General features: G+C 47.5%; 1 protein-coding gene and 1 long non-coding RNA gene across 4 annotated transcripts; one reads left to right on the forward strand and one right to left on the reverse strand.

Annotated features, from left to right (window-relative positions):
• Window positions 1-501: 501 nt before the first annotated feature.
• LOC118499611 lies at window positions 502-8284 on the reverse strand. Of its 2 annotated transcripts, none has more exons than XR_004902111.1 (2): window positions 7494-8284; window positions 502-775 (listed from the first exon to the last, which is right to left on the reverse strand). It is a non-coding gene; the product is annotated as an uncharacterized LOC118499611 (long non-coding RNA). The 2 variants fall into 2 exon arrangements; XR_004902112.1 differs by lacking the exon at window positions 7494-8284 and adding an exon at window positions 4827-5108.
• Window positions 8285-8394: 110 nt separating this feature from the next.
• On the forward strand, window positions 8395-11946 carry TUFM (Tu translation elongation factor, mitochondrial). Of its 2 annotated transcripts, none has more exons than XM_036021216.1 (10): window positions 8395-8550; window positions 8653-8847; window positions 9301-9467; window positions 9723-9827; window positions 9914-10078; window positions 10226-10358; window positions 10452-10472; window positions 10675-10826; window positions 10916-11035; window positions 11597-11946. In XM_036021216.1, exons 1-10 carry the CDS (start codon window positions 8508-8510, stop codon window positions 11768-11770), a joined length of 1275 nt encoding a protein of 424 aa, XP_035877109.1. In that variant the 5' UTR covers window positions 8395-8507; the 3' UTR covers window positions 11771-11946. The 2 variants fall into 2 exon arrangements, with proteins under 2 accessions (XP_035877109.1, XP_028367835.1); XM_028512034.2 differs by having other exon boundaries at window positions 8396-8550; window positions 10452-10556.
• The last annotated feature ends 2312 nt before the right edge of the window (window positions 11947-14258 follow it).

Raw genomic sequence — 14258 nt, forward strand, 5'->3', positions numbered from 1 at the left:
GATACCTTCACACATCCTTTTGCTGCAGTTGGACCCACTGTGGTCCAGGACGGAGACACAGGTGAGGAATATAAGGAAGGCAAGGGGCTGGTGATGAGGTTAAGTTTGGAAATGTGCCTAAGCTTTCCAACAATATGTTCTGTATCAGCACTGTTCAGTGTGGCAGCCACTAGCCTCATGTGGCTATTAAGCCCTTGATACAGGGCCACTGACTACTGTATTAGACAGTACTGGAAGTACCCGTGGCCAACTAGGTGGAACTTTGTAGCAGAGGTGATCTATGGTTGAGCTGCACAAAGCAGTTAGGTGGTGATCAGACACAAGCAGTGGTTGAAACCATGGATATGAATTATATTGTCTGGGTAATATATGTAAAGAGAACAGATCCAGGGCCTAATTCTCGGGAACAAGCAACACTTAACAGGCAGGCAAAGAAGAGGTATAAAAAGTCTTGAGATGATGTCTTGGGTCAGGTTTCCCAGAAGCAGAAACAGATGAGGATTTGTGTGCAAATGATTTATTTAAAAAGTGTTACCAGAAGAAACCAGTAAGGGAGTGGGAGCAGCAGGAGAGGAAAGCAGAGGAAGCCAGGCAAACTTGTAATCTCAGGCAGCTTGATCTCACAGCGGAGCTCTGGGTGCAAGTTATGTTTCAGCTTTGTCAGACAACAAGGGAACTGGGCCTTACATATGCCAACATCGCTCAGCAGCTGACCAAGGGTTACCCCTGGAGATGTCAATTCCAAGGCAAAGCCTCCAGTAGCCTGAGGGCTGTCCTAAAAAACAGAAACAACAAATCCTGAAAGTTCTGGTAGAAACTACACACCAAAGACCAGCAGTGTACGTGTGTGGGGTGGGCAAAAACAAGTGACAGATAAGGATTCCTGGTACTGCTGTTGTCTCCTGTACAAGACACTGACGACTACCATTGCTGAGCAGCCTTGGTGAGAGTCATTGTAGGGAAGTGAAGGAAGCAGAAGCCAAATGATAGAAGACCTAGGAACAATGAAAGGTGACTAAGTGAGAGGGGGAATATGGAGAGCTGTCCTACACAGTTTGGCCAAAAAGGGAAGGAAAAAGATATGGAGCATTGTAGTTGGAGAGAGAAGAAAGATTTGCTTGTTTATATCCTGAGGGAGAACTACTTACGTCAGAAATCTAAGGAGAAATCCACCAGTAGAGAGGATGGTAACTGAAGGAATGAGTTTTGGGGAAGGTGGGAAGGATGGGATCCAGAGACTGGGTTAAGCCAAGCCATTAACAAGAAAGTAAGAAACACTTCTTCCTCAGTAACACCACATGGAGTACACAGGATGTTCAGTTACTAGTAATAGAAACCCCAATTTAAGGTGGGGGGTTGAACAAGGAGAGGGAGAGTTGGTTCACAGAATTGAAAAATCAAAGGTAGAATGACTTCAGGCATAACTAGAGCCTGCTCAGACAATGCCGATTTGAACTTGGTCTCCTTCTCTTAGCTCTGCTTCCTCTGGACTATCTTCACTCTCAGGCAGGTTGTACCCTCACAGGTAGCAAGATGGCTACCTGCAGCTGCAAGCTTACATTCTACCAGATTAGTAACAACCCTAGAATAAAAAGACCATAGCTTTCCCAGTAGCTCCAACCAATGCAATAAGGTTGAGTCTCATCAGTTCAGCTTGGGTCACCCAATGACCGTCTGTTGTGTAATGAATTTGTCTGATACTTGTCCCATGTTCCCAGCACAGAGAATTAAAAATGTTTGGTATTTCCAGAGCGATAGACATGTGTTATTCATGGGCCCCTTAGACCACACCTGAGTTTTTACTGAGGTGACTCATGGCCAGCCCCTAGGTAATCTGGATGGGGGCTGGTCACCAGAAAGACCAATCTTGTGATAAGAGGGTCAGGATTTTGAGCCAGCTTAGCCTCCAGGGAGGGGATGGGGGCCTGCAGATTGAATTCACAGGGTTATGATTTAATCAATCATGACTAATAATGAAACCCCAATAAATACTCTGAGCAGTGAAGTTCAATGGGGCTTCCTGGTTGGCGAATACACTGATGTTCCAGGAGGCCAATATGCCTATTCTGTGGGGAGAGGGAAAGGATGCTCTGCATTTGGACCCTCCCAGACCTCACCCTGTGTCTCTTCCTTTGGTTGTCCCTGACTTGTATCATTTATTGTAAAACTGTAATCATAAAGTATAGCAGTTTCCTGCAGCCTATGCGTTTTTCTAGCAAATTACCAAACTGTGTGTGTATGGGGGGTGGGGGTAGGGTCATGGGAAACTCCGAGATATGTAGCCAGTTGGTCAGAAGTGCAGCTGGCATTTGACATGGGCAGTCTTGTGAATAATTGAGCCCTTAACCTGTGGGATTTGTGCTAACCTTGGGTAGTTAGTGCCAGAATTGAACTTCAGTACACCAGTTGGGGTTGAAACAGAATACTAACCCTGCACCAATACTTTTAACTGGGGGGATAGATTATGCTACTTGGTAAACACTGGATCATGAACCCATCTGAGACTGGGAAGAGCTGAGCATGGCAGAAGGTGTCTCTTCAAAGGAAAACCAGGGTGACTGAAGAGGGAGAATCCCATTGCTATAGGATTCTTTTGGAGGTCAGACTGACCCTCCCACACCCCAGAAGAGGATTTCTTGTACTGTCTTCTCTCCTGTGATGTCCAGCTTAGCCTTGGTGCTTTGGCCTGTACCTTCCACCCCTCCAAATCATACTCAGCTCTGTCAGGACAGTGTGACAGCCTAAAGTACTCCGGCTTTACTTAGGCTCTGCCTCTGAACCTACACACACCACTTCCCTCATTTCTTCCCTCTGGTTTCGGGCTTCAATGTGTGTCTGACTTCCTCTAGAAAGTTGGGCAGGGCTGAACCTGTGCCTTTTACTTAGTAGCTTTTCACCAAGTGTTTTCAACTGAAATGTCTTGTCACATCTGTGTGACACCAGTATGACCAAAGTAATGTGTCTGGAAGGGCATCCAGGTCCAGTATGGGGCTGGGGGTTGTGCGGGATGAAAGGAGAGGAGACTGGTGCAGTGCTCTGCGAGAGGGTTGAAGCTGACCTGGCCAGGATAATGCAGGGGTGTTAGTACCTAGAAGAATGTTCAGAGAGATATTTGAGGAAACACTGCCAAGCTGGCTGGTAGGGAAAAGAGTAAAGGATGCCCCTGAGCTCCCTAAAAGTCTGTTCAGTGACACTGAGGACAAAACTCTGGGTCCTAATCTTTAAGTTGCCACTAAGTTGCCAACCCAGTCCTCATTTCAATTACTCCAAACCCCATCTGCACTTTGTTTTTTAAAAGATTTTATTTATTTACTTTTAGAGAGAGAAGGGAGAGACAGAAACATTGTCGTGTGAGAGAAACACTGACCAGCTGCCTCTTGCATGCACCCCAACCAGGGACTGGACCTGAAACCCAGGAACTGAACCAGCAACTCTTCTCTTTGCTGGATGATGCTCAACCAACTGAGCCATGCCAGTCAGGGCCCCACCCTCATTTTAGAAGTTAGAGCTACAAGAAATCTTATAAATCATACAGTGTAACCTTGTCACTCCATCCCCATTTTATAGATAATAGAGGCCTCCAAAGTTAGTGACTCACCTTTATTTTTTAAATGTGAATACAAAGCTTGCTTTCCATTGAAAACATCAGGGAAGTTTACAAGCCCAACACAAATGCTCAACTGAAATGACTTGACACATAATTCCTTCAACAAATATTTCTTCACCTGTCAGGCACTGTTCTTAGAATAAGAGATAAGTTCTTATTGTCATGAGCTGGTGACACAGAAAAAAGCAACCAAGCAAACTTTGTAATTTTGAATATTTAGGTGCTATGAAGAAAATCAAAGGGGGTAATTGACAAAAGGGTGACCTGGGCTACTTTAGATAGAAGAGGTGACATTTGAGGTGGGACCTGAGTAAGGAGTAAGAATGCAACACAGGGAAAGCTACAAGGAAAAACATCAAAGACACTGAGGTAGAAACAATTGTGGACGTCTGCAGAATAGAAGGATGGCCAGTATGCCTGGGAGGGAGTGAGGGGAAATCATACTAGATGGGGTCAAGGAGGCAGGCAGGGGCCAGATCATGCAAGTCTTGTGGGCCATGGGAGTTTGGATTTTTTAATAACAGCTTTATTGAGATATAATTTACCTGCTATACAATCCACCCACTTCAATTAAGAGTTTGGCTTTTATACTAAATTTCACAAGAAGTCATTAAGAAGGCATTAATTTCTTAGCCAAATTTTAAAGACTGATGTGGCTACTGTGTGGAGGATGGATTTGACAGCTATTGAGAATAAAAGTGGAAGCTGGGAGGCCCACTGGAGAACCTGTGAGGTAACCTAGATAAGAGATGATTCCAGATTGAACCACAGTGTCCACAGTAGAGATAGAGAGAAGGGGTCACACTCAGGATATATTTTGGAGACAGAACCAGTTGGGTTAGGTGTAGAGTCAGGGGAAGGGTAAATGGTGATGTCGTTTACTAGGTGTGTAAGAAGAGTGTGGCAGAGCTGAGAATCCTGTTCTAGATATGTGAAATCAGGGCACCACACAGAGGCACCCACCAGTCTGGAAGTCTCATTAATTTAAGGCAAACATTCAAAGAGCCCTACAGTGGTCGGGCACAGAGGATATAAAGATAAAGGAAGCCCAGTCCTGGCCCTACTCAAGTCACTCAGTCTCAAACAAGTGAAACCAAGAACTATGTCTCAGGGTACCAAGCACTGGAAGAGAGGGTATCTGTTATGATGTATTTGGCTGCAAATAAAGACAACTCTGACACAATCTGGCTTAAACAAAAAGGACACTGTCATTACACACCACAAGGAGTCCAGCCTTCTAAGATCCTCTTCACTTTTTTCTCTTCTGGATTTTGGCTGCATTATTGCCTGGAAGCAAGATGAGCATGGTAGTTCTAAGCTTCCCATCCAGACCCAGGAACATTCAGAGTCAAAAGGGGGTTCATTTCTTTGGTGTTTCCTTCTTAAGAATGAGGGACCTTTTCTTGGAAGCCATCCCCCCACCCCCGCCAGATCTCTTACTAATCACCAGCCTCAAAGGAGTCACACCTGGCTGGAAACAAACCTCTTGGCAAAAGGAACAGGACCACCAGAAGTGGACTAAACATGTGAGGATTTATTCCTGGAATGGGAAAAGGGCCACCCTGAGGAAAACCAGAGCCCTCCCTGCCCGCAGGAAGATGGACAATGGCTGTTAAGCAGGAGTTCAGAGTGTCTGCCACACAGCAGGATGAAGGGACTGCTGGGAGCCCTGGAAGGCCATGTGATTTCAAAAGCATCTTTTTGAATGAGTTCAAGCTTCTGCAAAAAGGACTTTTTTTTTTTACTATAATTACATAAAATGTTTGAGAGAAACATCTCTCTCTTCCCCAAGCAAATTTATAGCTTCCTAAAGTCACGATTGCTTTCCACTTCCCTTGTCCTCGAAATGGCATACATGCCATTTTTCTATAGTAGTAGTGAGCCTTCCTCTTCATGTAACACTGCTCACAAGCATTTTTACAGGTGGTTGAGTCCCCTTCTTTCTGCAGATCTGAATCCATTCCACTAATATTTCATTTAGTGGCTCTGCCAAAATTTATGCCACCATATCCATGTACTGGATATTTGTGTTCCTTCCACTCTGTCACTGTGTTGTCAACCATGTGGTCACAGACATGGCTCAGCACCTGGGGAAATTCCCTGCCGTCAGTTCTGCCCCCAAACATCAAAGCCAGAACACATCTCTGAGCCTTCCTCCAATACAAAAAACACTGACATATGATGATCTAGGTTTCTCCAATCAGACACATACATGTAAGACTTTGAATATGCCAAGCTTTGGAGTAAGGGGAAGAGAAGGTCTCTTTATGGATGCAGCAGTGGCGTCAGTGCCACCAGCAGTAGCTGTTGCAGACAAGTTTAAGTCTTGGTATTTAGTATTTGGTGGCAATGGCAGTAGTAGCAGTTTTCTTATCAGGTCAAATCAGTTCTACGGCTTAGGAGCTATTTCTCCAGCTCATCCCACAATTCTGTAAGCTGCCTAATACCCTAAAACAAATCTTTATTCTGTTTAAGTCAATCAATGTAAATTCTGTCATCTGTAAATCAAGACTCCTGACTATTACAGAGGATGCTACGTCAACAGCTCTATAAAAACTTTTCTCCCTTTGGACTTTTCTGAGCACTGTTTCTCAAGTTTCAGTTATTCATGTACCATTTCCCCCTAAATTTATCATATATTCATATGACCCATATTATCTACCAAACACTGCTTTTAAACTGTTTCATATTTTACAGTATTTACTTATACGTCTTTTTTTTCAAGCTAGTACACATTAAAATACACCACCACCGAAACTGAAAGTTTAAATTTCCTTAAGAAGAAAAGTTAGCCCTGTCTCATGATGCTCAGTGGATTGAGCACCAGTCTGCGAACCAAAGTGTTGACCGGTTTGATTCCCAGTCAGGGAACATGCCTGGATTGCAGACCAGGTCCTTACTTGGGGCTCGTGAGAGGCAACCACACATTGATATTTTTCTCCCTCCCTTCCCTTCTCTCTAAAAATAAATGAATAAAATCTTAAGAAAAAAAGAAAGTTTACCACCCCCCAAAACTAGTGGCCAATAATGTCATAGGATAAATTTCCAGGAGTGGAATGACTGAGGGACAAAAAAAAAACAAACCCACCACCCCACCCTTTTATACTGTACCAGCCCCTTCCTAAGCAGAGCTGACAGGTTGGAGGGACCAGGAGGCCAGAAATCTTAGCCAGTTTCTCATTTTACCTGAGCAATAAAATGACTTATATTATAGTGCAGTGCAGTCAAGTACACTTTTTTGAAGTTTAATAGTATTGGTTTCCGTAATCCCCAATGCTGTTTTCTCACCTGTAAAATGAAGGAAATACCAGTTCATATCAGTGAAACAATATAAAGCATTTGCCCAATGCCTGATCCATAAGCTCTAGTTTATTATGTCTCCCTCTCCTCTGAGCTTAAGGTGTGTATGTGCGTGTATAATAAATAAATATGCTTTCTCTGTCTGTGCCCAGACCCTATTGAATCATAATTTCTAAGGGGGAATCTATTTTAAACAAACGTGGTCTCCCTGGCTGGCGAGGCGTAGCAGAGTGAGTGCCAGCCTGCCAATGGAAAAGTCATCGGCTGCATTCCCAGTCAGGGCACATGCCTGGGTTGTGGGCCAGGTCCTCACTTGGGGGAGTGTGAGAGGCAACTGCTTGATGTATCTCTCACATGTGGATGTTTCTCTCCCTTTCTTTCTCCCTCCATTCCCATCTCTAAAAAAACCCCACATGCAGTCAAGTCAATTGAATCCTAGGATCTAATGAATTTTGGAAACATTAACCAGGATTAAATAAGCAGCTGCTATTATCCCAAGGTGATGAAATGATGGATATGAAAGTTAAAGGTTATATACTATCCTTGCACTCTTCATTCACTCAACAGACATCTACTGAGCACTTACTGGGTGCCCAGCCCTGCCTTCTGCGCTGAGAAGAAAGACAGGGGGCTCCTCAAGGTGCCTGAGGCTGGTCCCTCCCTTTTGTTGTCATCACTAAAATTGGGTGGGTGGGGCAAAGAACAAGGGAACTATTCCTTTTACTGCTGAGGTGCGACGTGGGTGGACAGCAAAGCTTTGTCTGTCCCAGCAAGGCTGTGAACAAAAAGGGCGGGTATTTGATGGTTAAGGACTTTGCGACCTGGAGGTCCCCGGGGCCCCCTCCTACCTCCTGCCCAGCTCATTTACTCTCAGAGCAGGATGTCAGGATCTTTCAATGCAGTAGATATTACTACTGTAATCCCTTTTTACAGATAAGAAAACAAAGGCTCCGCGGAGACGATGTGTCATATTTGAACTCTACGCCGAAAAGCACCCAGGATCTTCTTCCTCAGCCTGGCTGCAAGACCTCGTCCTACTTCCCGCTGTGGCATAAAGGCCACCAGATCTCTCGTCAGACACGTGCAGTAGGTCTGGGTCGGACTCCCAGGGGCTTGGGACTTGGACGTTCCAGAGCAGTCCGTGCGGAGGGAGGCCGCCTCTGCCTCATGGAGGTCGGGACCCTCCCTCCGGACCCGGCCTAAACCCTACCTAATTCCTCGGCTAACCGGCCGCTCTGCGAACGACTAACCGAGTCCGTGAGTCTTCCGGCCACTGGTGCATTATGGGACACTCCACATTTCCCCCGGCTCCGCCGGGGAGAACTGCTTGACCCTCTTCCTCCCATGAGGCCCGAGGGGGGGTGTGGAAACCTCCGTCCTTACCCGCTTCCGAGAATAGCATTTACCTTTCTTGACGTCTTCCGTCCCGTGCCCGGAAGTTGGCGAAGATAGCCATAGAAATTGGTGGCTAGAGGCTCCCGGACTTGCCCTCCCGTCCTCACTTCCGCCGGAAGTGGCTGCCAGTCGCAATTGCCCTCTTGCTGCACGCGCGGGCGTCTGGTCGCCGGTACCCGGTTCGCGGGGAGTGAATACGACCATAATGGCAGCCACCACCCTGCTGCGCGCGACGCCCCTCTTCAGCGGTGAGGGGGTGGGGAGCCTGATAGCGGTACAGGGACACGTGGGAGTCTCCTGGAGTGGCCGGGCTTGGACCCGCGCCTTGACTCCAAGCGTCTGCCCCGCAGGTCTCGGCGCCGGCTCTACCCCACTACTGCAGGGCTTGTTACAGCCGCTGAAGGCCCCGGCACTGACCCTCTTGTGCCGTGGCCTGGCCGTGGAGGCCAAGAAGACCTATGTGCGCGACAAGCCCCATGTGAATGTGGGTACCATCGGCCATGTGGACCACGGCAAGACCACACTGACCGCGGCCATCACGAAAAGTAAGCGGGGTTGCAGTTGGGCATCCAGCAACGCTAGCTCTGCAGGTGGGACCTGGAGCCATGGAGGTGGGGCCAGCAAAGTGGCTGCTGTTTAGTTTAGTTCCAGGAGCCAGAACTCCAATGAAGGTGGGTTGAAAGAAGCAGGAAACAGGTTTTCCCTGAATATGATGAACTTTGTGATGCATAAATTGGAGGACTCTGAAAGACCTCCCTCTGGCTATAGGAACTACCCTGTAAGCAGGGGCTTTACCCTCGAAGGTGGCTGAGCATACCCTTGAGGCTCTAGCATTTCTTTCTGACCGGTTCTATCTGTTGGAGGGTTTGAGGGAGGGGTCATCCTCCCAGGCTGTCCTTTGTTTCAGTGGGAGGGACTTAGGGGTGTGGCCCGAGTCCTGCCTCTACCTAGGGGACTTGAGCTGAGAGCTGTGTTCTTTTCTCTCCCTCTCCCTTTAGTTTTAGCTGAGGGAGGTGGGGCCAAGTTTAAGAAGTATGAGGAGATTGACAATGCCCCTGAGGAGCGAGCCCGAGGCATCACCATCAATGCAGCTCATGTGGAGTATAGCACTGCTGCCCGCCACTACGCCCACACAGACTGCCCAGGTCACGCAGATTATGTTAAGGTGAGAGTGTCTCTGGGGACAGGGCCAGGAGCTGCCTCCTGTCAGGAGAAATGTTAGGTTTGTGGAGAGGAGGTTGATACTCAAGACATGAGGTTTGAGATTATGGATTTGTGGGCATGGCCCCTTAAAGTGGGTGGTGAGGAAATGGCAGAGAAAAGTGAGATTCAGTTCCTAACTGTTGTGCATGTCTAAATGGAGGTGGATCTGAGGAGGTCACTGAAATAGGCTGAGTGTATTCTTTCCTCTCCTACCCAGAATATGATTACAGGCACTGCCCCCCTTGACGGCTGCATCCTGGTGGTGGCAGCCAATGATGGCCCGATGCCCCAGACCCGAGAGCACTTATTACTGGCCAAACAGGTATGCAGAGCCTGGGTAGGAGTGGAAAGAGGAAGAGTGGGGTGTTGAGCCAGTTAGGACACCATCTCCCTCTTTCCCATCTACAGATTGGAGTAGAGCATGTTGTGGTGTATGTGAACAAGGCAGATGCCGTCCAGGACTCTGAGATGGTGGAGCTAGTCGAGCTGGAAATCCGGGAACTGCTCACTGAGTTTGGCTACAAAGGGGAGGACACCCCAGTCATCGTAGGCTCTGCCCTTTGTGCCCTTGAGGTGAAGGCAGGGTCAGGCAGGGGCTGCTGTGGTAGAGGATGGGGCTGGATAGGCATCCAGAGCTGTGCTTTGAGTCTGGGGAGTGGTTCTTGTTAAGCAGAAAGAGAATTTCAGAGTCCTGTCATTTCCCCATCCCTGCCACCCCAGCAACGTGACCCTGAGCTAGGCCTGAAGTCTGTGCAGAAGCTGCTGGATGCTGTGGACACTCACATCCCAGTGCCCACCCGGGATCTGGAGAAGCCTTTCCTGCTACCTGTAGAGTCAGTTTACTCTATCCCTGGTGAGGACTGTACTCATTTTCATTGCCCCCCCTCCCCCGTCCCATCAAGAGCCTCACCCACAGTCCCTGGTGTCCTGTCTTGTTCCTTCACAGGCCGGGGCACTGTGGTGACAGGTACACTAGAACGTGGCATTTTGAAGAAGGGAGATGAGTGTGAGTTCCTGGGACATAACAAGAACATTCGCACTGTGGTGACAGGTATAGGAAGAAAGCCTTGAGACCCAGGGACTCGCCCCAGGATGACCATTCCCTTTGCAGGTCCCTTGTGTCTTTCCTCTGCCCCAAACCATCCTCCCTTGTCTCTTCTTCCTCCTAGGCATTGAAATGTTCCACAAGAGCCTGGAGAGGGCAGAGGCAGGTGATAATCTTGGGGCCCTGGTTAGAGGCTTGAAGCGGGAAGACCTGAGACGTGGCCTGGTTATGGCCAAACCAGGTTCCATCCAGCCCCACCAGAAGGTGGAGGCACAGGTGAGGGCTCCGGGTGATGGTGGGCAGGGCTCACTGAGACAAACTGCCCCCTAGAGGTGGTGCTTCTAGCCACTTGCTCTGTCTTCCAGGTTTACATCCTCAGCAAAGAGGAAGGTGGCCGCCACAAGCCCTTTGTATCCCACTTTATGCCTGTCATGTTCTCCCTGACTTGGGACATGGCCTGTCGTATCATCTTACCTCCAGGGAAGGTGGGTATAGGGATGTGAAGGAGCACTGTGCATATCAGGTCTGCCTCACTTCCAGTTCTAAAGGTGTATGTGACAATGCGGGTGACTTTTTGTGGGGTGAAGAGAGGCTTGCTGATGTAGAACTAATGATGAAGGGCATGGACCAGTGGTTTTAGGAGGAGTGAGTCCTCACCTCATCCAGTATTCCCTAGGCTGAAGTAGATTAAAAACCTATCTCTATTAGAATTTACCCAAAAAGACTTCCCAGAAAAGGGTATTTCTTCTTAAGAGTTTCGCTATGCATAGGGCTTAGAGAGGTCAATGAGTAAGAAACCTGCATAACCCAAAATTGCCTCAACATTTCTCCTCAAGAATGCACCTTAGGGGAACACTGATCATTGGTCCTTTTTTTTTGCCTTTGCATATCCTGTTTACATCTGCCTGACAGCTGGGATGAAGCTGTCCCCAGAAAGAGTAATCATCCTGCTGCATTTTCCCATAATCTTTCACCTTGATAGCCAACCAACAGTTGGAATGAAGGCACCTTGGAGGCCATGCATGATCCATTTCTGCCCCCTCCAGGAGCTTGCTATGCCTGGGGAGGACCTGAAGCTTAGCCTAATTTTGCGGCAGCCAATGATCTTAGAAAAAGGCCAGCGTTTTACTCTGCGAGATGGCAACCGGACCATTGGCACCGGCCTCGTCACTGACACGCCAGCCATGACTGAGGAGGACAAGAACATAAAGTGGAGTTGAGTCTGGACCTCTGCTCAGGCTTGTATGTTCAGGGCTGTGCTGGCCAGTGTTCTGTCCTGCTTCTGAGGCTCCCTTCCTAGGGCATAGGCTGCAACCCAGCAAAGTTGCAGCTAGACTGACACTTCCCCATGGCCTGCCAAGTGAGGTAGGTCAATAAACTGTTCTGTGAATAGTAAGCCAGCCTGGGTCTTGTGTCCTTTGTATAAGTTGGAAAGATGAGGAAGTATAAAAAGGAAACAGAAGCCCAAAAGGTACCCTGGAGCCATTTTTACTGAGCTTTCTAGCCTCAGGTGTTCATCTCAATGGTAGAGGCTGGGAATGCTCCTCTTTGTAAAGCTATCAGCACGGCTGTAGCAACTTGGGAGAAACCCGAGTGTTGAAAAGTAGTCTAGTGAGCTTTGTATGCTACAGAAGGATATTGCTGCCCTGGCTGGCATAGCTCATTGGATTGAGGACGGGCTGCAAACCAAAGTGTTGCCAGTTCAATTCCCAGTCAGGGCACATGCCTGGGTTTCGGGCCAGGACCCTAGTGGGGGACACATGAGAGGCAACCACACGTTGATACTGCTCTCCCTCTCTTTTTCCCTCCCTTCCCCTTTCTAAAAATAAATAAAATCTTTTTTTTTTTTAAAGGATATTGCTGGATATCATTCTGGGCGATAGTGTGAAAGGATTTCTCACTTGGAGCCAGCACTGGCTCAGCTCATCTCCTGGAGTGGTTACTAGGCATGTCATGTTTAGCTACCCTTGTGTAAGCCCTGATACTGGGGACTGTATCTTACCTATGGAACCAGCACTCTGCACCTAAGAGGTACTTGATTAACACAAAATCTGTGCTTAATGACCACTGTCATTAATTCCAAACAGGCTGGAGAAATTGCAGAATGAAGGTTTCACTTTCAATTTGAGATTTTATCAGGCATGGAGAGAATAAAATGCTGAGTAGATTTTTAAAGACTTCAATCGACTGACCAGGATGCTAACTTGAAACAAAAAAAGGTGATATTCAGGAGGGATTAATGGGCACACCTTTCAAATTTGGGTCCTGACAAATGCATATATTCAAGGCATCCTACTGACAAGCATCCCTGAGAGGGGAGGCTCTCCAATGTGAAAGCTATTTTGAGAAATTCAGAACCTGGTGACTCCAGAGAAGAGAGAAACTTGTGAGAGGCTCAAGGGAAGGAGAACTTAATTTAGGGCAGGTCTACTTGTTTTTTACCTTCAGTGTCCAAGGAGCTACTGAGAGTTTTCACAGGGATTCCTGTCTGGGTGGAGTATAGTTCCCTTCCAGCTCTTGAGATTTCTCCTCTTAGCATTTAAGTCAACACCAGTCTGCAGTTCTTCCTTAAAGCATCAAAAGGACTATGCAGTAACATCTGCAGTTAAATGACTTGCAGAATGAGACCCATCTCTTCATCTGTACATCAGACATCCTCAACCCAATTGAAGACTTTATTGCTTCTTCCATCACTGCCCCCCAACCCCAACTGACATCCCTAAAGAGCTCTTTAATTTGGGACCTCAGAACTGCCCATCTTAAGCAGCCAATCAGCTGCTAGAATCCTTTTTCATTTACCTCTAATATACCTCCCCTCTGTCCCTCAACCCCATGCTCATCCACCAGGTTTCAGATCCTCACACCCTGGGAATTCTTTCCCAATATCTAAACTTCATTCTTCCCACCCGGTCCATTTTCTCTGGCTTTGGTTCAAGCTGAAATTTCCCTGCTAAGGGTGTAATCTCCATTTCAGATACAAGAAAACCAAGGTTTGAGGAAGAATTCCCACTGCTACCTTAAAAAGAAAACCCCAAAACCTCTGAAGTCTTTTCTCCATCCCATGCTTGGTTCTTGTCTTGCCCACAAACTCTAGTTTAACTGATTCCCCTAAACCTGACAACTCAGGTTCTGCCTCTCAACTTCTTCCACTGCCACTTCATTTTTACAGGCCCCACCCATAGGTCTCTGTTTCCAGTGACCATATACATTAATGTATTTCAGCTTAAAAGGGATAAACGATTCATTAGGACCAATTTTGGGGTGAGAAAACAGTGCCTGGGAGGTTAGGTGATCCATGTGGCAGTCAGAGCCAGAAGGGCAGAACCCTCAGGCTGTCCTGTCACACTGGCTCTGTCTTGGGAACCACATCATACATTTAAGACTGACAGCTCTTGGGTTTGTAACCAAGCAGACGGACCTGTTGTGGTGGTGCCTTGGTATAGGACCAGCAGTTAGTATTGGGAGCAACAAGTCTTTACTTACAACATTCCAATCTGGAGGTGGGGGGTGGTTGGCTTGGGGGTACTTCAGCTTGGAGCCCTTTCCTATGAGACCCAGCACTTCCCTTGTTCCCCCAGAAGCAAACCCAATAGTTCATATTCTTAAGCCAGTTGTGCAAACAGGTCTCCAGCCCTGCTGGAAGGTACCCAAGTCCCCCTTCTCATGCAGCATCTCTCTTCAGAATCTGGAGTATGATGTCCTCAGCCT

Source organism: Phyllostomus discolor, chromosome 3, assembly GCF_004126475.2.
Source record: "Phyllostomus discolor isolate MPI-MPIP mPhyDis1 chromosome 3, mPhyDis1.pri.v3, whole genome shotgun sequence".
Taxonomy (NCBI): Eukaryota; Metazoa; Chordata; class Mammalia; order Chiroptera; family Phyllostomidae; genus Phyllostomus; species Phyllostomus discolor.

Coding starts and splice junctions, on each gene's coding strand:
- TUFM (XM_028512034.2), top strand. CDS start 8,508: ATGGCAGCCACCACCCTGCTGCGCGCGACGCCCCTCTTCAGCG. Junction 8,848..9,300: donor GACCGCGGCCATCACGAAAA/GTAAGCGGGGTT, acceptor CTCTCCCTTTAG/TTTTAGCTGAGGGAGGTGGG. Junction 10,827..10,915: donor ACCAGAAGGTGGAGGCACAG/GTGAGGGCTCCG, acceptor TCTGTCTTCCAG/GTTTACATCCTCAGCAAAGA.